The sequence below is a fragment of the Petromyzon marinus genome, chromosome 34, assembly GCF_048934315.1.
Source record: "Petromyzon marinus isolate PM22_M1 ecotype Great Lakes invasive population chromosome 34, UKy_Petmar_22M1.pri1.0, whole genome shotgun sequence".
In the NCBI taxonomy this organism is placed as follows: Eukaryota; Metazoa; Chordata; class Hyperoartia; order Petromyzontiformes; family Petromyzontidae; genus Petromyzon; species Petromyzon marinus.
This window is the reverse complement of record NC_133700.1, coordinates 1819773-1844628: the sequence shown is the minus strand read 5'-3', so window position 1 is coordinate 1844628 and position 24856 is coordinate 1819773. Positions and strand designations below refer to the sequence as shown.

At 55.4% G+C, this 24856-nt stretch overlaps 1 protein-coding gene across 4 annotated transcripts in view; it reads right to left on the bottom strand.

Annotated features, from left to right (window-relative positions):
- The window catches only part of LOC116948566 (zinc finger protein 385D-like), a 135720-nt gene extending 112211 nt beyond the window's left edge, over positions 1 to 23509 (bottom strand). For 3 of the 4 annotated variants that reach the window (XM_032965335.2, XM_032965336.2, XM_032965337.2), the window contains exon 1: positions 22790 to 23508. In XM_032965335.2, coding sequence (XP_032821226.1) covers positions 22790 to 22805 — 16 coding nt within the window. In that variant the 5' untranslated portion in view covers positions 22806 to 23508. Of the gene's footprint in view, positions 1 to 22789 lie in introns of all 4 variants that reach the window. The other variant, XM_032965338.2, reaches the window with a different exon arrangement.
- Positions 23510 to 24856: the final 1347 nt, after the last annotated feature.

The window sequence follows — 24856 nt, the reverse complement described above, 5'->3', positions numbered from 1 at the left end:
GCGAACGAAAAAGCCATCGCATTCCAGTTACTCATTGGCTCTAGGTTTCTATGACCGTCGTATGTATGTGTATGTATGTTGAACTTCTTTCACACCCTAAGTAGCCAACCGTGCTAATCGGAGGTGCGAACTCTATGGGTATCTGTTGAGTCTATGATCTCAATGTGAGTCTATGGGTCTCTGCGTGAGTGTATGAGTACCTGTGGGAGGCTATGGGTCTCTGTGTGAGGCTATGGGTCTCTGTGTGAATGTATGTCTCTTTGTGAGTCTATGAGTCTCTTTGTGAGTCTATGGGTGTCTGTGTGAGTCTATGGGTCTTTTGTGAGGCTATGCGTCTCTGTGTGAGGCTATGGGTGTTTACGCGACATAGCGTTGATGTTCTTGGTTCTTTCGGTAAAGTCACGTAGAAGGGAAACAATAAAATAAGAAAAATATAAAACAATAAAACGAGTATTATTTTATTGTTTCCCTTCTACGTGACTTTACCGAAAGAACCAAAAATATGAATCCCTGCAGTCACGAAAGCTTTAAATCAAAACATAGCGTTGATGATGAAGCCACTGCCAAGACATCTCAAATTTCTCATTTTTTTATTTGATTAAAATAGTTTATCTAGAAATCGCTCGATATGCAACATCCCGTTCGCGTCCAGTGTCAAACTGAACAATTGTTTTTATATATTGTATATATTTTACCAGGTAAGGACCACTGACCTGTATCGCTCTTCTTCAGAAGCGGCCTGGCCACAAACGATCGCTCGACGAAGAGGCTGATCACGTGGTAATCTATAGCAGTCAAATACTCTAAATTGCGTGTTGATTCTAAACGTGAAAGGAAAGCCTTGGGGACCTGGAGGAAAAATCCACGCGATCACGGTGAAAGAGAGACACGCAAACTCCAAATATACAGTAGGGTCGTCAGGGTCGAGATCACACCAACGACCTCCTGCATACCAGGCGAGGAAGTTAACATCTGGCCAAGGTAGCGGCCCTGTGACACACAAAGATCAAAGACAAAGATCCCCCGGGTAGCCTTAGCAGACTGTAGGGGCAAGTGCTGTTAGCGAGCACCTATAAATGCCGGAATGGTACACGAGGGGGTGGGTAGCTAGCACCACGCCGGACCGCCTTTGTATCCCCAGTGGCGATGTTTACACACCGCACCAGGTACTCATTTGAGGCTGAGTCGACGTAGGGGATGCCCAGGACCGGTTCAGATAAATTATCGTCACCGGTGTTGGCCGAACTCGTGTTGCCGGGTTCGTAGCGCAGCGCGCTAACCGCTACACCACCGCTCCCCACACACACACACGCGCGCACAGCAGACACGTAAGGACACACGCACCTACACACATCATCATCTGAGACTGGAAAACCTGGGGCGGACTCCATAGCCTCCCTCAGACTGGAGCCCCGAGTAATGCGAGTGACCACGTGGGGAGCGGTTACCGGAATTCCTGGGTCAAGAGTTGACGTGGTGGGTTCCTGCCACTCCGACTCCCACTTTACATCGAGCAGAACAGGAACAGCAGCAGCAGCTGCAGCAGCAGCAGCAGCAGCATCTGGGATGTTCTAATGACTGCGTTGCCTCAAATTGCCTAAACCTGGAGGCAGACATCGCCACCCACGGCCGTCAGTGTGTGTGTGTCAAGGTGCTCGTGGGGAGCGGTAGTGTAGCGGTCAGCGCGCTGTGCTACGGACCCGAGTGACGATTATATCTGAACCGGTCCTAGGCCTCCCCTAAGTCGACTCAGCCTCAAATGTCATCACCACTGGGGAGACAAAGGCGGCCGGGCATGGTTTTGGCCACCTACACCCTCATAGGTCAGTTTAACACGTAGGCTTTCGCGACCAATATTATTCATAATAAAGGTTTTTGGGTTAGATCGCGTTTATTTATAAATGTGTCATAACCCTCCACCACCCGACACGGCCAATCAGCAAAGAAAAGTGTCACGTTGACAAAAGACAAATAATTCACTACTTCAGCCCACCGGTGTGTTGAAGAGTTAATCCACATTTACAGTTTGAGTACGACGTTTCGCTGGTAAATACTTCCAGCATCATCGGGCAATTCGCCTCTTGCTTCAGATCGGTGTAGATCGGTGCAGATCGGTGTAGATCGGGGTAGATCGGTGTAGATCAGGGTAGATCGGGGTAGATCGGTGTAGATCGGTGTAGATCAAGGTAGATCGGTGTAGATCGGTGTAGATCGGTGTAGATCGGTGTAGATCGGTGTAGATCGAGGTAGATCGGGGTAGATCGGTGTAGATCGAGGTAGATCGGGGTAGATCAGGGTAGATCGGGGTAGATCGGTGTAGATCGGGGTAGATCGGGGTAGATCGGGGTAGATCGGTGTAGATCAGGGTAGATCGGTGTAGATCGGGGTAGATCGGTGTAGATCGGTGTAGATCGGGGTAGATCTGTGTAGATCGGGGTAGATCGGTGTAGATCGGTGTAGATCGGTGTAGATCGGTGTAGATCGGGGTAGATCGGGGTAGATCGGGGTAGATCGGGGTAGATCGGTGTAGATCGGGGTAGATCGGGGTAGATGGATGTAGATCGGTGTACATCGGGGTAGATCGGTGTAGATCGGTGCAGATCAGGGTAGATCGGTGTAGATCGGGGTAGATCGGGGTAGATCGGTGTAGATCGGTGTAGATCGGTGTAGATCGGGGTAGATCAGGGTAGATCGGTGTAGATCGGTGTAGATCGGTGTAGATCGGTGTAGATCGGTGTAGATCGGGGTAGATCGGGGTAGATCAGGGTAGATCGGTGTAGATCGGTGTAGATCGGGGTAGATCGGTGTAGATCGGTGTAGATCGGGGTAGATCGGTGTAGATCGGTGTAGATCGGTGTAGATCGGGGTAGATCGGTGTAGATCAGGGTAGATCGGTGTAGATCGGGGTAGATCGGTGTAGATCGGTGTAGATCGGTGTAGATCGGGGTAGATCGGTGTAGATCGGTGTAGATCGGTGTAGATCGGTGTAGATCGGGGTAGATTGGTGTAGATCAGGGTAGATCGGTGTAGATCGGTGTAGATCGAGGTAGATTGGGGTAGATCGGTGTAGATCGAGGTAGATCGGGGTAGATTGGTGTAGATCGGGGTAGATCAGTGTAGATCGGTGTAGATCGGGGTAGATCGGTGTAGATCGGTGTAGATCGGGGTAGATCGGTGTAGATCGGGGTAGATCAGTGTAGATCGGTGTAGATCAGGGTAGATCGGGGTAGATCGGGGTAGATCGGTGTAGATCGGGGTAGATCGGGGTAGATGGATGTAGATCGGTGTAGATCGGGGTAGATCGGTGTAGATCGGTGCAGATCGGGGTAGATCGGTGTAGATCAGTGCAGATCGAAGTCGCTCTGGTAAGATTGGGCTGCCGGACGTTCTCCTTGGACAAGGGGAATGTTCATGTCCACTCCACACCTCTCGCGGCCTCGGACAACGGCCGTTGCCTCACCTGCTGCACAGTTCACGTGTTGACCTTCGCTGTTCTACTTTATTCCGAACTTAATTTCACTGCGTTTTTTCTCCGCTTATCGTTTTTAGTTCAGATTGCATTGCATTCTCCCCGTTTAGCTTCATGTTTCGCGTTTTTATCTTGCTTTACATTTGGAATATTTCTTTAGTTTGTCGATATTTCTTTAGTTTGTCGATCTGGTATAATCTCGTTGAATTCTTGCCCTCTGTTTCGCCTCAAACCGATAATAGTTTTTTGCCGTTTGATGCGTTCACATTATCCCTGGTCTTCCTTCAAATTGACGCTTCAGGTCTCAGAATGCAAGCGAGGGCAGTCTGCCTATACTTGTAGGTGTGGTCGCTAGTTACTCGCGATCTCAACCCCGTGGAGCACGCAGTGACACCACCACTGTGACGTTGCTAGCCACTCGCGGGCCCGCACACAGCGGCAAGATGTTAACTCCCGCGCCTGGTATGCAGGAGGTCGTGGCTTTGATCCCGACCCTGATATGTTTGCTGCTGTATATTTGGAGTCGCACGTGTCTCTCTTTCTCCCCGTTGTCGCATTCATTTTTTTTCTCCGGTTCCCTCCCCCTCCCCCACATTTAGAATCAACATTACGCTAAAAATTTCGACGTGATAAGCCACTTCGTTTGGCTATCATTTGCGATGGCCATGTCGCTTATAAAAAGAGCCATATAGCTCAGTGGGCCTTACATGGTGAAATAAATAATAGTTTTGAGTTGTATAGCTTTTTAAAAGCGTTGCCAAATAATGCTTCACACTCGTGGCTTTGTTTCGTCCGTGTCTGGAATGATGATGATGATGATGGCGATGATAATACCGCCGACGAAGATGGCGATGATGATGACCATGATGATGATGGCCATGATGACGATGAAAAAAAAGAGCGATATGTAACTTAGTGGGCCCTTACCTGATAAAACAAATTTAACACTACAGTTTAGTTTTAGTCATTCAGCGGTGGACCTTATCTGCTACAATAAATACATAATGTTGTGTCCGTCTCGCAGTGGAGGTGGTGAGAGTGGGCGCTTAAGAAAACAGCCGGCCTGGGTCCCTCCCGCGAAGGCGGCCGGTGGCATGGAGCCCCGGCCGGGGCCCACGCGTCGCCGACGCGCAGCGCCCTCTTTGAAAGCTCCGTGCAACATCCCAAGCACGAGCGCGTCGCCTCGCCCGGGGATACAACATTTTAAAACGGGCAAAATTAAAATATCGTGCGCCGCGCAAATGGAAATTCGCTGGGTGGGTTTATTTTTCTGTCACGCCACGCGCGGCTTTCGGGTGCACGCGAACATCATCCGCGCGGGGCGTCTCAAGACACGGAGCGAGCCGTGTAAGAAAGGAGGAGTTTATTTATTTATATATTTTTTGCCGGAATAGCTAAACCCCACCCCCCCGTGACCTTTACTCAGCAACACTAATTTCCCCCGGCGTGCTCTGCCTTCAAACCGGAGGGATCCGGGCGGAGGATCGCGATGGCTTGATAGCAACACGCGAGAAAACACCGCAACAGAAACAGGTGCGCCACATACACGGGGGGTGGGGGCGGAGAGGGGGCACGCGTCTTCTCAGCTGAAACCGCGAGCCTTTGTTCGTCGTTAACAAAAGTCATTTCCATTTTCCCGAGGCAGACAATGGTGCCATTAATAATTCAGGAGGCGCTCGAGAAGCAAAGCCCGCGAGTGTCCCCACCCCCTCCCAACACTTCGCTTGACGCGGCGCTAACCGTGCCCTGCACGGCACCACGCCGACGGGCACACTGCCGCACCCCGCTCTGGCCAACGGAAGAGCCTCCTCGATGAACTCCGCGGTGGGGACCTCTACCGCGGTGAGCTCTGCCGTGGGGCTCCTCCTCCTCGTCGTCCTCCTCCTCCCCACCCCCTCCTCCGCCTCTTCCCCCTCCTCATCCTCTTTCTCCGCCCCCTCCTCCTCCACCTCCTCCTCCACAACCACCACCACACAACGCCGCTCCACCGTGGGGGCTACCTCTGCGCAGCTCGGCGCCGTGCAGCGGGCTACGCTAATGACAGCATTGGAGGGAGGGGAGCTTTAATTGGAGCTCCGGTGAGAAGGCGCACGAGAGCTGGCCCAGGGCTGTGGCCGTGGTTTATGTTTCATAAAATGCGCTGAGCTCTTGAAATTATGGCCTTAGATGTGCCCCAGTGGGTGCTGTGTAATTATCACATTTGATGCACGAAACTGCTTAATTTATGATTTGATCCAAATCATTATTAACGTGCCCGTAACGCACCAACCCTTCGGTTTTCACTGAGGAGGAGGGCCACGTGCGATTTGCATCCCAGAATGGGTTTAAACCCTGGTCTGGGCATGAACGATGATCGTTTGGGGGTCGAATTTGGATTTTAATCCCGCGTATGAGTTTAAACCTCGGCAAAGATTTGACCCAGAGTTAGAATTATAACCCTAGTCTCGATGAATTTAAACACCGGTCTGGATTTAAATGCCGGTCTATATGTAAGCCCATATCTGGAATTTCAACCCAGGATTGGGCTTGAACCCTGACGCATTGCCAGAAATGTTGTGGGTCCTGTAATGAACGCTAATTGCATGAAACCGATTGCTATGGCTGGCCACGTGGGGTGCTGGTGTCGTGGTTATATTTAGTATTTCTACCCTCAAATTAGGCGCCCATCTGTAAACACCACCACTGAGTTAATTGCCGCGAGCGCGATGGTTCACCGTGCGCTGGGTAAAACAAACAAACGAGCACGGAGATAAATAAACGCCACGTTAGAGATAAATAAACGCCACGTTAGAGATACATGGCGGCACCATGTCTCCCGCTCGCGGCCACCAGAGCAGAGAGGTCACACGGGGTCACGTTTGGCGGTGCCTCTAATCCTACCCCCACCCCCCGTGAAAACGCATCTATGTTGAACTTATGTTGCACCGTACATAGCCAACCGTGCTAATCGGAGATGCGGCGGCGAGGGGTGGGACAACAAACCAAACACAAAAAGCGGTTATAAAGAAAGTCGTGTTCAATCTAGATGACGAAATAAAAGTGCACGGCTCCAGTGGCTTCCTAATATCGGAAGGAAGAGCGTTCCAGACGGGCACAGAAGCGCAAAACAGGCGGAACGCCTGCCCGGCGTCACGGGGAGCCGGACGACTTTGCAGTGACGTCGCTAGGCACTCGCGATCTCAACTCTTGGAGCACGGAGTGACACCACCGCTGTGACATCGCTAGCCACTAACCATCTCAACTCTTGGAGCAGGGAGTGACACCACCGCTGTGACGTCGCTAGGCACTCGCGATCTCAACTCTTGGAGCAGGGAGTGACACCACCGCCGTGACGTCGCTAGCCACTAACCATCTCAACTCTTGGAGCAGGGAGTGACACCACAGCTGTGATGTCGCTAGCCACTAACCATCTCAACTCTTGGAGCAGGGAGTGACACCACCACTGTGACGTCGCTAGCCACTAACCATCTCAACTCTTGGAGCAGGGAGTGACACCACCGCCGTGACGTCGCTAGCCACTAACCATCTCAACTCTTGGAGCAGGGAGTGACACCACCGCTGTGACGTCGCTAGCCACTAACCATCTCAACTCTTGGAGCAGGAAGTTACACCACCGCTGTGACGTCGCTAGCCACTAACCATCTCAACTCTTGGAGCAGGAAGTTACACCACCGCTGTGACGTTGCTAGCCACTAACCATCTCAACTTTCGGAGAATGGAGTGACACCACCGCTGCTCACTGCTTGTTTGCGCGTTCCTCCTGAAAGCCATCCCACTCACCGAACTCGAGAAAACGCGGAGGCAATTTCTGATCGACCCTCCACCATACGACAAAGGTAGAACGAGGCCAACTTGCCTGTAACTTTAAAGTAGTTTTCGTTTTTAAATCAATTAACGAAGGTTCATGCCACTGTCAGACAGCTTTGGGACACAGCCCGGGTCTGTCGCTGCAAAGACGTGAGCTAAACAAAACAAGAATCTACGCCCGAAGAGAGTCTGGTGTAAAATTGGTCTGCTTTGTTTACCGCATTTGTCTCAGGCTGACATTGATAATGATCAAGATTAGGGCTGCTTGTTTTGTTGTTTGAAGTCTCACGTTGCCGCCCTGCCCCCCCCCCCCCTCCTTCCTCCCGCGGTGCCGGTGTCGTCCACCACTTGCACGAGCTGAGCGATTCCGCGCTTGCGTGGGGCACGGTGGCCCGCTGAAGCGTTGCCCACGTGGCCAAAACGGTTGGGGGGGGGGGGCCCACTTCCCTCGCAGCGAGCGGACGTGGCGGGGAGGGAGGGTCCCGAAACCTCGCGCACCCTGCTCGGCCACAGACCCAGCCAAGTCAAAGCTGTCGCCCCGCAGTGGCCGCGCCGTGCCCTGGCCACAACAGCGACGCACGCCGAAGGCTAAATGAGAATCCCCCGTGTCCGTCTCCGGCCACAAGCGACACTCGGCCCACGGTATAATTTGCCAGGAGGTTGGAATGTTCATCTAATTGTTAATCTGGTAACAAATGAGTGCGGCGATCGATACCTTGTTATGCAGGTGAAGCATTTGAACATGATTGGTCTCGGGTAGAAACCCCTCGCTGAGATTGATCATCGGCGACCTTTAAAGGGCGCGCGGAGGAAGCCATAATGCGAGGCAATTACGGCACGGGGACCTGATAATGACAGCGCAACTCATGTTTAACCCAACTTTACCGCCCTCGCCGTTTGTTTGTTAATTACAACAAAAACAACAAACAAACAAACAACAACAACATGAACGCACAACGTGTGCCGGCCTCGTCGGTGGCGCTCCCCTGTAGTCGACCGCCCCCCCCCCCCCACACTGCCCCCCCACAACGATCGCGAGCACTCAGAGCTCGGCCAGAACGCACGGATTATTGGGGATTTTTTTTTGTTTGCAGCCTGCGAGTGGCGACGCGGAGCGAACCGATGTCCCTGCTGTGACGACTGCGCTCGGGAACTTTTTTTTATTGGAACAAATGCGAGCCCCCAGCACCCCCCCCCCCCGTCGGTCCCCAGTACGGGCGGCGCTCAGCAGGGGGGTCGTCCTTACACGGGGTCAGCGGTGAACGCCGAGCGCCTCCACCCACCTCCTCCGCCCATGGGAGAGGCACATTGCAGGACATTTCATTTTAAGCGGACGCCAATAAATAAACAAATGAGGCCTTCATCAGTAAGACGAGCCTAGAGCCGTAATGTCAGCCCCATCTAATGGCTTTCTCACCCCCTCTAGCCGCTGTCTGTCCGATGAGCAATACCACGGAGGCGCGTGCATCATTTATCTTGCGTTCACCTGTAACACAGCACTGGGTTTGTTTAATTACACGCGTGTGTTGGCAGTGCCCCACGATTGTCCTCCTTGCGCGAGGATTTAATTTACATCGCCACTGCAGCGGTCAACTCCAAACATCCTACATCTCGCGGGCCCCTCGCTTTACTGCCACCTCCTCAGCAGGTCCACCTCGTCACACACCCCCTCTCACTCCCCTCCTCGTCATATTCACTTGCCATGGATCCTCCTTCTCACCACCAGCTCGTGACCATGCCCCCCCCCCACCGCTCCACCACCTCGCACCGGCCTTCCGCCTCACCAGGTGAGCTCAGTCACTGCGTCTGGCAGCCAGAACCGCACTCAAAGGTCTCACTTCTCCTTTTTTAATCATATCTTCAGACAACAAAATTGATCTGACATTTTATAGAGTGGCTACACCCTGAATTGGAAGGAAAAACAATACCCTCCAGCGTCTCTCCCTGGGTTCAATATTCACTCTGATCGCCTCTGAGCTCTGACCCCCCACCCCCCACCCTTCAGCATGCGTACGCGTGGAGTGGGTCTTGGGCTGTAACGAGAAGCCTTATCCCACTCCCCAGCCCCGCACTTAGCAGTCCAACAATTCCCCCCTTCCTCCGCAGCCTGCCGTGGCAGTGCCACTCACGGCGCTCGCCACACCCGCCGAGCGGGATCCCCCGTGGCAGCCGCCGGAGAGTTTTGTCGGCGCGCGGCCACTTGTGGGAGTCGAGAGGGCCGCGTCTCGTGAAGAGCCTCTTGACGGAAATGGCTTTGCCGTGCGACGCGCGACTGCCCTGCGGCAGAGAGGCATTTATTGGCTCCGTGGCCCTTAATCCAGGCGGAGGCTCCCTCCGTAATGTCTTCCTCGCTCGCTCGCTCGCTCCAACGGAGTGGCCACTCCATCACAATATTACAGCATTCGATATCTGAGCGGAGCCTGCCAATGCGGATCGATCGCGCCGTGACGGACTCTGCCGGAAGCGCCGCGGGTGGCCCCTCACCTTCTCGTGCTCGCGCAATGTTTCGGCCCGTGGGGGATGTGACATTTTGTCGGGGAGGCTGAGGCGTCGGTGGGAACGAAACATTTATCTTGCTACGTTCGGCAGTAAGCGGCGGCGGTGCTGGTGGTGGTGCTGGTGCTGCTGCTGGTGGTGGTGCTGGTGGTGGTGATGGTGGTGGTGCTGGTGGTGGTGATGGTCGCAGTGGTGGTGGTGGTGATGGTGGTGGTGGTGCTAGTGGTGGTGGTGCTGGTGGTGCTGGTGGTGCTGGTGGTAGTGGTGGTGCTGGTGGAGGTGGTGCTGGTGGTGATGGTGCTGGTGCTTGTGGTGCTGGTGGTGGGGCTGGTGGTGGGGCTGGTGGCGGTGCTGGTGGTGGTGCTGGTGGTGATGGTGCTGGTGGTGGTGGTGATAGTGGCAGTGGTGCTGGTGATGGTGCTGGTGGTGGTGCTGGTTGTGGTGCTGGTGGTGCTGGTGGTGGTGCTGGTGGTGGTCCTGGTGGTGGTGCTGGTGATGCTGGTGATGGTTCTGTGGTGATGATGGTGGTGCTGGTGGTGATGCTGGTGATGGTGGCAGTAGTGCTGGTGGTGGTAGTGCTGGTGATGCTGGTGGTGGTGATGGTGGTTGTGCTGGTGGTGCTCGTGGTGGTACTGGTGGTAATGGTGTTGGTGGTGATGGTGTTAGTGGTGCTGGTGGTGGTGATGCTGGTGGTGCTGGTGGTGGTGGTGCTGCAGCAGAGGTGTAGGGAATTCCAACATGGTCAAGGCCTAAGATGCCATCAACAGGCTCGGGCAGTTCTTCATGCTTTCGGAGTCCCAATTATTAAGGGCCTTCATGATGGTGGGCAGGCCTGGGTAAAGTTACACGGCCAGGAGTCGGAGCCATTCCCTGTTCACCTTGTTTGTGCGACAGGGTTGTTCTCTGGCTCCCACATTATTTCGCATTATTGTTGACCACGTAGTTCGAGAAGCTTTCCATGGCTATACCAGAGGAATTTCCATCCGGTACAGATACAATGGGAGGCTGATCGATGCCCGGGTGCGGTCGAAGGATGGCTCCCTATTGGTTAACCATGTTATGTATGCTGATGATCTGGTGAAAACTGCTTACTCAGAGGAGAAATTCGAGGCGCTGCTGCTGAACCTGGAGTGTGCCACTAATATGTGGGGCCTTACCATCAGCCCCACCAAAACTAAGCACCTGCTTTGGAATTTTGTGCCATCAAACACTCCACCACCCCATCAGCTCCCCATTGGTGATGGAGCAGTTGTGGAGAGAGCAGAGAGTTCCCCATATTTGGGCAGTGTGCTTATGACAAGCTCCGATTTGACAGCAGAGGTTTCACTCCGAATCACCCGAGAAGCATTATCTTTTCATTGGCTGCATAATGCTGTGTGGAAGCTTCCTGGTCTGTCACTTTGCACGAAACTTCGGGTCTTCTCGGCCACAGTCACGCCCTCCCTTGACTATGCTTGTGAAACGTGGACCCCTCTAATGGAACATCTGCATCGGTTATAAACATTGAGGGTGGCCTGCCTACGATCCATCCTGGGTTTAACCAGGCTGGATTGTGTGAGGAGCTCACAAATCCTTGAAAGATCTGGACACATTCCCAATAGTGAGCTCCTCCGGCAGGCAAGGCTGCTTGGCTGGGTTATGTAGCCCGCATGCCTAGCCACGGCATGCCCGAGCAACTTATGTTTGGCCTGCATAGAGGGTGCTAAATGGGTACGACATGGGCTGGAGGAGAGATGGACCGATGCGGTACAGGAGGATGTGGAGATGAGTGGACTTGCTGAAGATTGGTACCAGCGGTGTCAAGATCGGCCTCTATAGAGGAGCCTCGTGAAGGATGTTACAGGGCAGTTGGAGGCAGTCGCCCTCCAATAACAGCTGAGGGTAGAGGAGCGACGCTCACAACAACGAGCAAAGCGCCGGGTGGCAAAAACCGCATCAAGGTGGCACAGTATAGCTGGTGCATCTACCAGTCATCTCAGTCAGCCAACCCATGACACCTGGGTCTGTCCCGTGACCTCCTGGTCATCGAGCCTTCGACACTTCACGTGGCCTCAAAGTGCACCTGGCCTGGCACAAGCGCCTTGTTGACGCCACCGTCACTTAGTGGCAAATGGCTGGTGTTGGTATTGGTGGTGGTGCTGGCGGTGGTGCTGAGCAGACGTGTTGCCGGGGATGAGAGGTTGGAATCGTGCTCACGGGGACGGTTTGGCCTTAAGCTCGGCTCAAGTTGAGATAAACCGAGCCGCTTGAAATCCATTATCTTGGCACGGGTTTAATTCGCGTAAAAACACATGTTGCTTTTTTTTGGCACGAAGTGCTGATATTATTCGGCTGTTGCACGAAGTGGCAAATCATCGGCACTCGGCTGCGTCGTGAGAATTCGCCGTCTCCGTGTGCGCGCGGGGTGGGTGAGGGCGGGCGGTGGTGGGGGCCCAGGCATGCCGCGTCTGGCCTGGCGGGGAAGGCAGGGTATGAGAGGAGATTCCCGACTGACGGCGACGAGAGACAGATTCCCACTACGTGCCACTACCCCCCCCCCCCGCCACGCCACCCCAGCTCTCTCTAGCTGCCGAGACCGTTCTGCTGCGGGGCTTTCGTGTGGAAAGCGGAGGCGTCAGCTGCGGTGTTGGCTCGAGCAAACTCCGGAACCCGCGGAGGAGCGTGGCGCCTCTCCTGCAGCGTTCAGACTGCGCCGCAGGCCCCCTACCCTTCTCCTCCCCACGGTGCAAGACAGCTGCAGTCGTGAGGTTGTTGATGGTGGTGCTGCTGTTGCTGGCAATGAGGCAACAGCAACCACCCCCCCAGCCCCCTCCTGCGCGCCTGCCAGCTTCTCCTCCAGCCATGTCGGACGCGGTGCCATCGTTGGACGGCACGGCCCTCGCCCCAGGCCACCTCTGGGCTTCGATGGCTCCGCACGGAGCCGCGCGGAGCGGTCGAGTGATCTGTGTCGAGCGAAGCGAGGAGGGGGGACCTCTCGACGCCGGGCCGCTCTCGGACGGGTTCCAAACTCTCGCGCGATTGCCGTCGCGGCAACTCAAAATGGAAAAAGGAGAGGCTCTAGCAGCCGAATAAATAATTAAAAAGTACGGTAATCATTTACAAACGTTCATACATATTATATGAGCGAGACCAGCTCCACACATTAAAAGACGCGCGGGCCTTTGGTGACATCTTAAGAGTGTTAAAATTACATTTTGAATGTTTCCCCCCCCCCCCAACCCTCACGCGGAGAGGCTTCATCATTTATACGTAGGGCTCGCCACGTGGGGCAGGGGGGTCCAAGGCCTCCCCCTGACATTTTGACATTGCCCGAACCTCCCGATTTGTATCGCCACTCACCGCCCAACCACCTCGCCTCCTTCACCCCTCCTCACTCCCTCACTTTCCCAAGACGAGCCTCTCAGCTGCGGCGTCTCCCTGCTGCCAATGCTATGTTTGGCTCACGGCCCTGGCACACATCTTAAAATGTATACATATGTTTTTTAATGTATACAATCTTCTTCTTCTTCTCTTTTCTGTTTAATCACAGACGCTCGCTGGAACGTTTTTTTTCGTCTCGAACTTCACTCGTGTAAGATCACACAAATACAGATTGCCGAGGATGCCGACTCCCATGAAACATCAGACAAGCCACAGCCATCCTCATCGATAACGCCAATGCTCGATTAGGACCAGAGGCAGTGTGGCAGCCCGTGCCAGCTGTGTTACACGCGAGATCTTGGAGTGGTCTTATCAACTGCAGCGACCACCACTCGCGCGCTCCGTGTCGTGCTGCAACCCGGCGACCATCTAAGGCCTCTCTCCCTCTATTCCAGAAGTGCCCTTTGCTCACGACGCCGGTATTAATGAGCACTTAGCACTCCGTAGAATGGCATCCAGAATCATCCCCGTTTATCACCAGAGCCCGCGAGCAAGGCGCTTGCCCCGCGGTTCCTCGATGGAAACCAGACGCGCTGCCGCCACAGTGGAATGTCGCCTTCCCCGTAGTGCGGGCTCGGTGTTGGTGCCGTGGGGCCCTGAGCCAACTGGCCACGAGTGTTCTGCGCTCTGTGCGTGTAAGTGGCGCCCTCCTCGCCCGCCCGCCCCCCCCCACCCACCCCAACCTGTCATGTCCCTCCTTCTACTCACGAGCGATCACTCGCGAGCTCGCGTCGCGAAGCTCCGACCACTACACCTTTCTCTCCGTGATTCAAGGGGTTTTCGAATCGCTTGTATGACCATTGTCTTGCCGGTTACGTTTACGACACTGTCCGTCCATCTCAGTCTCTGCGTCTTGCCCTTTAAACAAAACGTTGTCGGCCCTTTTCAATGGACCCACTGACGGATGGAGGTCTCCCCCTCCCCTCCGTGTTGATGATTTGGGGGTTGTGTTTGACTGAACTTCAGCACGCCAGTCAGTGCGTGATTTTGAGAGGTGGCGAAGTGGTCAGTGCCCTGAGCTACTAAGCGGGTGACAGTTCCCGGCCATGGCTAACAGCAGCTGTGAGTGACATCTGAGCGTTTGGTAGAGCAGAATATCGCTCTTCCACATCGTTTTTAAAGTACAATTTTTTTTAGTAGTTAAGGCCCACTGAGTATTTACAGCTCTTTTTCAGAAGCGACCTGGCCACAAATGATAGTTCAATGGAGTGGCGTATCACGTGGAAACGTACAGCTGCAAAATGAGTCTAAACGCGTGATGTTTCTAAATGTGGAGGGAAAAACCGGAGGACACGGAGGAAAATCCACGCGACCACGGGGAGAGAGACACGCAAACTCCAATTCGCCCTGGGTTTCCTCGTCAGGCTGAACCCATCTACTCCAAATACTTCAGTTTTTGGTCACTTTAAACCTACCCCCCCCAACCCCCAAATAATCTTGCAGTATAAGTGGGTTCCTCTTTCTGTCCCTCGGCCATCGTGTTCATCTCCACGGTTCTGGGCACGGACTGGGCATCAACAAGGAAAGACAGCCGAAGCTACAAAATGTGCAACGCACCGCCTAGCTGTTTAACACGTAGGCTTTCGCGACCAATGCACCGCATAGCTTCTCTTCTTTCACCGCACGACGAGAGCGAAGGGCACAGCAGCCACAAACCTCAGTGCCACCAACAATTGCCCAGAGCTCTGTGGCCCCAGCGTGCGACGTTCGGTCCCAACTCCGTACACCGAGTCACTTATACGGGTGGGAGGAAACCGGAGCACTCTGAGAAAACGGCGCGCGAGCGATGGGGATGACCCTCCATCCCCGTACGGATGGAAACAAGTGGGAATCAATTCACTTGCTCTACTGCCATTTCCTGGCGAGCCGGGAGGGGGGGAGGACATGGCGACTTGTACCCCTCTCCACCCCCTCCACAGGAAAGAGAGTTTCACAACGTGCTCGCGCTGATTCGCCAAGCCTCCATGCCTCCGCCGGGTTACGGGCCACGTGCGCATTGCGAGTTGCGTTTCGAGTGTCCTCCGTGCGTCACAGCGAAGGCGTTGACTTTGTCCACCGGCGTTACCCCGCACATCGCCCGCTCGGTGGCCCGACTCGCTCCCGCGTTCCCTCACACACACGCACAAAAAACACCTCGCTGCCTGCACACCCACGTGCACGGCCCTCGCGTCAATCCACTGCTGGATGAGGGCCTCCCCGCGCGACGCGCGTGGGGGGTTATTGATCCGTAGCGTAACCGCATCCCGTCAATGCTGGTTTGGCGAAAGTGTAAGGTGGGAGCATAGAAATGTAATACAACAATCGCTGGTGCTGCATCGCCCTCTGCTGCTGGCGACGTACCCGCGATGAACCCCAAGACGAGCCGCGCCCCGTGGTCACCCATCCCAAGCAATAACCACGGCTCAGGTGCCGACGGAGCTCCTGCAATCTGACGAGGTCGGACTCGCATGGTTGGCATTCCGCGGCAGGACGCACTTCGTTTATCGTCTGACAAATCCCTTTCAGGAGGAACACCGCGCTTCCGACCGAGTACGAAGCTGAGCAGCGAGGTTCCCAGCTCCGCCGCTCATTAGCGGCTCAACCACGGCGAAAAATCGATGTTGCTCGATCCAGCGCGCACTGCAACATGCTTCTTGTAGATATGAAGAAAAAAAACTGTGGGTTGCGTTTGACGAGGGGTGACAATTGGCGCGATCGCAGAGTCGCGTCCGCGGTGACTGCTCCTTCATAATTAATTGCCTCTGAATTCCTAATGTGACACGGGGGTTCTCCTGCCGAGCAGCACGCAGGGTGGCAAAGATCCCGCCACGGCTGCCCCGCGTGCCCCGCGTCCCATTCCTGGACACGTCCGACGATCCCAAGCCAAAACCTCGTCTGAAGGTCAAGGAGGAGAGTCTTTGACAATGCCGCGATGCTCGAGGGAGGGGGGGGGGGGGTGGCGTTTGATCGCGCGTCGCTCGCTCGCTCGCTCCCGCTGCACTCCCCGGCCGTGACCGCCGCCCTTAACGATTCGTAAAGAGTAACTTCTGTCAGCGCAACGTTCCGACCGAACACCTGCCCGAGATGCGTGAAAACGCACGCGCATGCGCGTGCGCGTGCATGCGCGTGTCCTTGTTTGAGTTGCTTCCTTTTATATTTATCGGCGGTGAGTAGAGCGCTGGCAAACTTCAGCCGCTGTGTGCCCACCTGTCGGCGTTTCTTGGCGGGCAATCTTCATATGTTAATTGCATCGCACATTAAACATATCTGTTGATTGGTAGACATGGAAATCTGGAGCGTGGCCAGCCCAACAGGCCTGCTGTTTCATCGCCACGACTTATATTTAGCGACGAGAGCGCGTGTCTATGTGCACACGCGAGTGTGAGTGCGCGCGCGTGCGTGTGCACGTGTGGGGGAGCGGTGGCGTAGAGGTTAGCGCTATGCTGCGCTACGAAACCCGGCGACCCGAGTTCGATTCCCGCTCACGGCCAGCACCAGTGACGATTATCTGAACCGCGGTCCATGGGCTTCCCTTAGGTCATCTTAGCCTCAAATGAGTACCTGGTGCGATGAGTAAACATTGCCAATGGGGAGACAAAGGCGGCCGGGCGTGGTGCTGGCCATCCACCCCCTCGTGTGCCGTTCTGGCCTTCATAGGTGCTCGCAAACAGCACTTGCCTCTACAGCCTGTTAAGGCTACACGGGGGATCTTTGTCTTTTGTACACGCGGATATATTCGATGTCGGGAATTTTGGCCTCAAATGATGACCCAGGTCATAGACATTAAACGGTGCAAGTGATCTCCGCGGCGCTAACTCAAGCGCCCAAGTTTATGCCACGTCCCATATCCCCGTTATATATTAGGACGCAGGACAAAACGATCGGTCCCACGCTGCGCAGAGGAGAGCTCCGAGCATGGCGGGGGTGCGGGTGCGTGGGGGGGGTAAAACGGCGCCGTGGCTGAGCGGACGTGGGAAACGTGTCAAGCTCGCCTGCTTTCTCAACTCGAGCCCCGTGGGGACCGAACGATGGTGGAAAAGCGACATCAACAAAACAAAATGCTGTAAATGTGTGTGTGTGTGTGGGGGGGGGGGGGCGGTTGCTGCTCGCAGGCTGTAGGCCCGACGCGGCTGCCAAGTCCAAGTCCGTCAAACACTTTCCTGTCGGGTCCACTCGCTACTCGGCTGTGTCTCCGACGTGCGGAGAGAACCCTCTACGGTGAACGAGAGCCACTGCCTGAAATGTCACCCGTTATATATTTGCGTTTTATTCCGATGAGGGCCACGTGGTGCCTATTGAAGAACGCGTATGAGTTTACGGTGTTGTGCACGGTACCAGTGACGAAACATTTACATCACCTCGTTGTGCTGTTGCATGCCTTACAATTGATTGTTGTCATAAAGCGCTGGAACCAAGCGGTCTTCAAATACCACGACCCTGTTTAACCATTCACGGGAGCAATTCGACGACTTGATTTAGCAAAAATTCCCACACCTGTCGCAGCCTTTAAGCGGCACGATGCTGTGATCTGCAGAGATGTTAAAGAATGGCTTTTGATGAAGTCCCACAGCCGACGTTATCCCAATTATTCCAATCTCAACAGAGCGGTTACGATTGGGCAAAAAAAATATCTCGGCTTTACCGACGGCTGAAGGGAAGCGAGGAGGTTTGGTGGCCATACAAAACTAAATACGACGTATATATATTTTTTTACCAGTTAAGGCCCACTGAGCTATATAGCTCTTTGTCAGAAGCGACCTGGCCACAAACGATAGCGAAACAAAGTAGCTGATCGCGTGGAATTTTGCAGCAGCCAAATACTCTAAACGTGTGATGTTGATTCTAAATGTGGAGGGAAACCCCGGAGGACGCGGAGAGAAGTCCACGTGACCACGAAGAGAGATAGAGAGAGAGACACCGCAAACTCCAAATATACAGCAGCACGCATCAGGGGCAGAATCTAACCCCCGACCTCCTGCATACTTGGCGAGGTAGTTAACAGCTCGCCACCGTGGCGAGATGTATCCGTTGCCTTAATCTCATTAGAAACTCGACCAGCTCAGGCATGGCCTTGAAATTTTAAATATTCATTTGAAAATGTATTCCTAGCACGTAAACACTGCAATAATTAAAATAACCCCGTGCGTTATTAACGCCTCCCTCCCCCGCAATCAAAAACACAAATTCGTTTGTATCCTTCGTACTGCGGGACAGATGGAATATTTCACCCAACTTCTTCAGAAGAAGACCGAAGCAGGATGACTATGTCGCCATTCTGGCCATCGCCTGATGGAGCTGGTTGTTGTAATCACCAGCGGAACGGCAGAGTACTGGAATTTCAAATATTTGGGTTTAGTCTGAAGTAGTATCCAATTGGCACGCTTTGTGTACGTGACAAAACGTATTGATTAGCTGCGTCGGGTGGTGGCAGCTTTAACAGCGCATTTATATTTTTATAGATGTAACCCGCCCAAAGAAACCATTTATTAAGGGTAATATTGGCCGCGAAAGCACCACCACCACGACTACCACCACCACGACTACCACCACCACGACCACTACCACAACGACTACCACCACCACGACTACCACCACGACCACGACCACCACCATGACTACCACCACCACCACCACCACGACCACCACCACTACCACGACTACCACCACCGCCACGACCACCACCACCACCACGACTACCACCACCACGACCACCACCACGCGTTAAACTTCCTGACGAGCGCACAGCCCATTCAGACGACTCCCCCTGGTCTCTTGCCCAGCGGCGTCGCCTTGCACAACAGGTCGGCCGAGAGGGAGCGACGCGGTGCGGGGGGCAAGCGGCTGACCGAGGGCATCGGCCACAGCCGGCGGCAGTCAGCTGCAGCACAGCAGCGAGGACGTTCCCCATCAGCCCCCCCCCCCCCAGTGGTCGTGCCGCCCTTCTACCGGATTCGCTCATTCGGAGCTTTTCTGTGCTTGGCACGCAGGCCAAGGGGTCCGGTCGCGACACGCAGGAGGCTCCGACAACGCGCGAGTCTGCCGACGCCGTGGTAAAACCATCCTCGTGGATGAAGACTATCGCAAGCTCTGCGATTTACTATGGCGTGGAGAAGGACGGAATCATGGTGTGGAGACGGAGGCTGGTGAAACATCAGCTCCTCGTTCGTCTCTCGGGGCTCATGGGCCTTGTCGGGCTTTGATGGCACAAAAGGGGCTCTCAGTTTCTCAGCTGCAAAGAAATCTGCGGGCAGCTGCATTGGACGCCACACACACACACACAAAGAAAGAGCAGCGGGCCCGTTTGATTGTAACATCAACAAATGAAACGTGGGCACCGCGCAGGCTCCCCGCAGCGCATCTCAGCAGGTTGCATATTAAACGAATAACTAAAGAGCCACAATAAACACCGTGATGAAGACCCTGTCAGAGCGCCGCCGCGCGAGTCGCGCCGCACTTTCGCCAGAACGGATTTCCCCATCGCCACTCGCCCGCCCGCCCGCCGGTCGGACGGGCGAGCGAGCGGTCGGGCGGGCGGGCACGAATTCCTCCTGGGTAATCAGAGGAACAAACGCCTTTCATTTCGCCTGCTCACAGGGGGGCAGAGGGGGGGCAGGGGGGGGGGGGGCGGCATGGTAGTGGCTCACGGCGAGCGCGGCGTAGGAGCGCGCGGCTTCGCGAGATTTTTGCAGGTAAATAGAGGCGCGTTGGGAGTGACGCGCGCGCGCGTGCGCGAGTTCGCAATGAACGCTGCGACGGGAAATGTTTCCGCGTGACCTCGAGCACCACGGCGCCAGGGGTCGGGTGGCGTGGGGGTGAGGCGGAGGGTGGAGAGAGATCCGCTCTCAAAGGCGGCGGCGGCGGCGGCTCCATCGAGAACGTCTTCGTCGTCTCGTCGTACGGCTGCCGATGCGTGGATGCAGAGCAACGGCATTGAGAATTCACACTCACGTCGTCTCAAGCCTCGACAACCGCGTTCAGGAGCAGAGGGGCTCGCGCGTGTCGCCGTGATGTTGAGACGACGAGCAGAGGGGCCGTGATGCCGAACGCTTGGGCCGGCGGGGCAGCGGTACGGTTGGGGCGCGCCGCGTCGGGTTCACCCGGGGTCGCGTCGGGTTCACCCGGGGCCGCGTCGGGTTCACCCGGAGTCGCGACGGTTCCTGGTAACCCGCGCCTCCTCTGCGCCACCGAGATGGGGGTGGCGGTGGGTTCGGGGATGTGGAGACCGGGCGGAGGCTCGGCGGGTTACCCACAGAGCCGCCAAACCCGCGCCTGCCCTGCTTCCGAATATCAGAAAATTCAACTGGGACGTGGAGTGGGGGGGGAGGAAGGAGCGCAGCGGGGACTCTGCCGCGTGAGTGATGCGGACGCCCGGGCGCGCTGCGAGGAGCCTCGTTCGCGCTTTGGTTCTCCGAACGTTGCCTCTGATCTCTGCTGATCTCTGCTGATCTGAGCGGCACCAGTCCCGTCGCGCCTCCCTTTTACAAATCGCGTCGACTGCCGTTCTCCGTGCGCCTCGGTGTAACGCTGCGGTTTCCATACCGATCAATATCAGCGATGTATAAGACAATATGAGCGCGCGTGCGCGCGCGCGTGTGTGTGTTGCGTGAATTCTGTTGTTTCGTGATATCAGCAAAAGTCGGCAATGTACCGCGCGCAGCCTTGCGTGCGTGCATCCTCACTCACTCACTCGCGCGGACCGAGGCGTATTTACAGGATGCGAGTTTACAAAGTCGTTCATATTTTATAGGATGGTTCGCTTAACATCATCCATCACTCTCTTCCTCTGGTCTAGCTGAAGGGGGGGGGGGGAAGATGTGTGGGGTTTGAGCGCAATGAGAACTGATCGGAGGACTTCTCGAGGGAGTGGGGGTGATGGTTAAGGTTCCCTGCCCCGAGGGGGTGGGGGAGGGGGGCTTTGAGCCGGCTAGGCAGGGGGGGGGGGGGGCGCGCGGGTGATCTCTGGCGAGATCGCGGCGGCCTCGTAGTCTCCGGGATGCGACACAATCCGAGGCGCGCGCGCGCGCAGTAACAAAAGCGACACTCACGGCAACAAATGCGCCACTTGAGATAGCGCCGCGTCAGCGAACACTCCTCGCCAGGCAGTGGCGGCTCGTGCCAGCCCCCAGAGTTTGAGAGAAGAACCCCCCCACCAACCCCCTTTAATGATATCAAGAGATTGTCTCTCCTTTTGTATCAATTAAATTAAATTCTACGACGGGAAATGCTCACCACCTGTACACCCGCCAGGGGAGCTCCACTCTCATTTCTGGGCAGAGCAATTCTCGAGGATTGCTGCTACTACTGCTGTTGCTACTACTGCTGCTACTGCTGCTCCTACTACTACTGCTACTACTGCTGCTGATATTCTTGCTCCTGCTACTACTGCTGCTCCTACTACTACTACTGCTGCTGATATCCCTGCTACTGCTACTACTGCTGCTCCTGCTGCTGTTGCTACTTATGCTGCTTCTGCTACTACTACTGCTGCTACTACTGCTGCTGATATTCCTGCTGCTGCTTCTGCTGCTCCTGCTACTACTGCTGCTCCTACAACTACTGCTGCTGCTGCTATTCCTGCTCCTGCTACTACTGCTGCTCCTGCTGCTGTTGCTACTTATGCTGCTTCTGCTACTACTGCTGCTGCTACTACTGCTGCTGCTTCTGCTGCTCCTGCTACTACTGCTGCTCCTACTACTACTGCTGCTGCTATTCCTGATGCTGCTTCTGCTGCTGCTGCTCCTTCTGCTGTTGCTACTACTGCTACTTATGCTGCTCCTGCTACTACTGCTGCTGATATTCCTGCTGCTGCTTCTGCTGCTCCTGCTACTACTGCTGCTCCTGCTGCTATTACTGCCGTTACCGCTGCTACTTGCCACGCCGGTGGCTGAGGGCGACGCACACGACCACTGCCCCGTCCCGGTGTTGGTCAGCGCCGAGTCCCCATTGTGTTCGGAGTGGGCTTCACGCGAAAGCCTATGTGTGCAAAGTTCATTCTCGCTTCGAGTTCAATTGAGTTCAGCCGAGAGCGCCTTTGTGCAATAAAACAACAACAACAACGTTAACTAAGTGACTGTAAAAAAATGAAAATAGCTCTAGCGTGTTTGTTTCGTTTTAACAAAACGACTCGATGTATAAGCACTCAGAATCGGAGAGGCACCCCTGGGTCCGTCGCGAATGCATTGGGGGGACGAAATACCGTTGCACGAAAGTGCCAGGCACGCACGACGGACAGGTCGAGGATTGCCAGCGACTCGCACGTCCATCGCGTTCGACAACCGAACATTAACAACGCTTCAAACAATCATTGCAAACAAACGACACCTGTTGCCTCGTTCCTTCACGACATCTCTCGCTGAAGTTTCCACTTCTCTCTGCGGCGGGAGCGTATCACCTGTCGACGGGGGCTCATAGGTCGCGGTCGCCAGCCTCGTCGCAATGAAATCAGGCGGTGGAACGCACGTGTCAAAAGACACGAGCCGGGATGTGGATTGTTCGTGACTCCCACCTCCTCCGCCTTCACACACAGCCAGCCCCGCAGCCCCGAGCGCGGCTCGGAGGGGGTCGCGCCGCGGTGCAGTGACCGAGGAAGAGCAATGGGGGCGGAGGAAAATCTCGTACCTGGGATGAACGGCATCGCGGCGACCGCGTGCCGCTCGCGCGTCCGCGGGAGACGTCGGCGGCACGGAGCCCGGCGACTTCGCTCTCCCTCCTCCTCCTCCTCTCCCTCCTCCTCTCCCTCCTCTCCCCTTTCCCGGCGCTCGGCGGATTCCGCGGCGGCTGTGGAAGCGCTCACGCCTCGCGCGCCTCCTTCGCTCCGCCGATTAGTCGCAGTCAATCGCACTAAGCAAACAGCAGACAGAGCATATCGCGTATACTCCCCTGCTCTGCTCCCCCCCCCCTTCCTCCCCTCCTCCTGGCTGCTTTAAATCAAGGGATGGAGTGGAGGGGGCTGGGCAGGAAGGCAGGAGGAGGTGGAGCGATGCCTCTGCAGCCAACCCGCACGGCGCTTGCGACGACGCCTGGCGCGCGCCGCTCGCAGAGCCGCCGGGCGGGCACGCGCGCCGGCCGCGCGCTGCTGACAAATATCGCGTTTAATCGCCACATCATCGCCCCAAACAGCTTAGCTACGGGCTCCTATTGCATTCGGTTGCTCGCTTATGATCACCGATGGGGCTGCACTGCCTTACTTATTAAGCACCCCGCTGCCCGAAGCCGCAGCATGAAAAATGCATTTACCCCCGTTATGGAAATTCGAAAACCATGACCGAGAATATTTTATTGTGGAAAGCGGGCGTGAGGTGCACGGTGAAGGATGGCCTTTGCTCATGCTCCCGCATGCCGTGCCTTTCACGCGGCACCTCGCCCAATCACTTGCATAATGGACACGGCACGTTACACTCCCCGCGCACATACACGAAACAAAGACGAAGATCCCCCGTATAGCATTAACGGACTGTAGGGGCAAGTGCTGTTAGCGAGCAGCGCCCATAAAGGCCGGAACGGCACGCAATGGGATGGGTGGCCAGCACCACGCCCGGCCGCCTTTGTCTCCCTAGTCGCGACGTGTTATACACATCGCACCAGATACTAATTTGAGGCCAAATCCACCTCGGGGAGGCCCAGGACCGGAATCGAACTCGGGTCGCTGGTTTTGTAGCGCAGCGCGCTAAACTGCTACACCACCGTCCCCCACGCGTGCACAGGCACGCACGCACGCACTGCAGGCAGAAAGGCGCACGTTTTGGCGAATGCGGACAAGCACACAGACGCATACAGATATGCACAGACGTGGATGAAGAAGTATAGGTATCCGCATGCATGCACCGGCATGGTGTTTGTGCAGCGTTGTCTGGGCTCAGAACAGAGGCCACTCAGAGACAGAGGCACGCAAGCCTGTCGCTGCAACATCTCATTTCTGAGAGGCTTCGAGAATCCAAAACATCTCGTCAGCCCGTGTTCTTTGTGTGCCCCTGAACGAGACGCCGCTACAAGTAATTGCAAAACGACTCGTCAGCGTTATGAACGAGTCGTTGTTAGATCGTTATGTTTGCCCTCGAATTGCTGTGTGACATCAACGTGGACTACGCAGGGTACAGATCGCACACGCACGCATACACAAGACGCATTCACCCATATATTCGCACGTTCGTTTACAGACATGCAGCAGATACGTGGTGGACAACAAAGCCCTCAGCAGTCGATTGCCTTTATGGGATGCTGGGGCGAGTGCTGTTAGCGAGCACCGATTTTACAGGCAGCACAGCACGTGAAAGGCTCCTTGTAGACCGGGCCACTTGTGTCTCCGCAGTGCTTAGGAGGCGCTGTACTAATTTAATGCCGAGTCAGCCTAGGGGAGGCCCAGAACCACTTCAAATATGAATCGCCACTGATGTTAGCCATGGGCGGGAAGTGAAATTAGGTCGCAGGGTTCATGACGCAGTGGACGAACCACCACGCAACGTTAACCTCACACACGGACACACACAGAGACAGGCGAAGGTCCCCCGTAAAGCCTTAACGGACTGTTGGGGCAAGCGCTGTTTTCGAGCACCAATGATCGCCGGCACTGTGGCACACGAGGGGGATGGGTGGCCAGATACATGGCCGGCCGCCTTTGTCTCTACAATGCCGATGTTTACACACCGCACCACGTATTCATTTGAGGCTGTAGTCGACCGAGGGGAA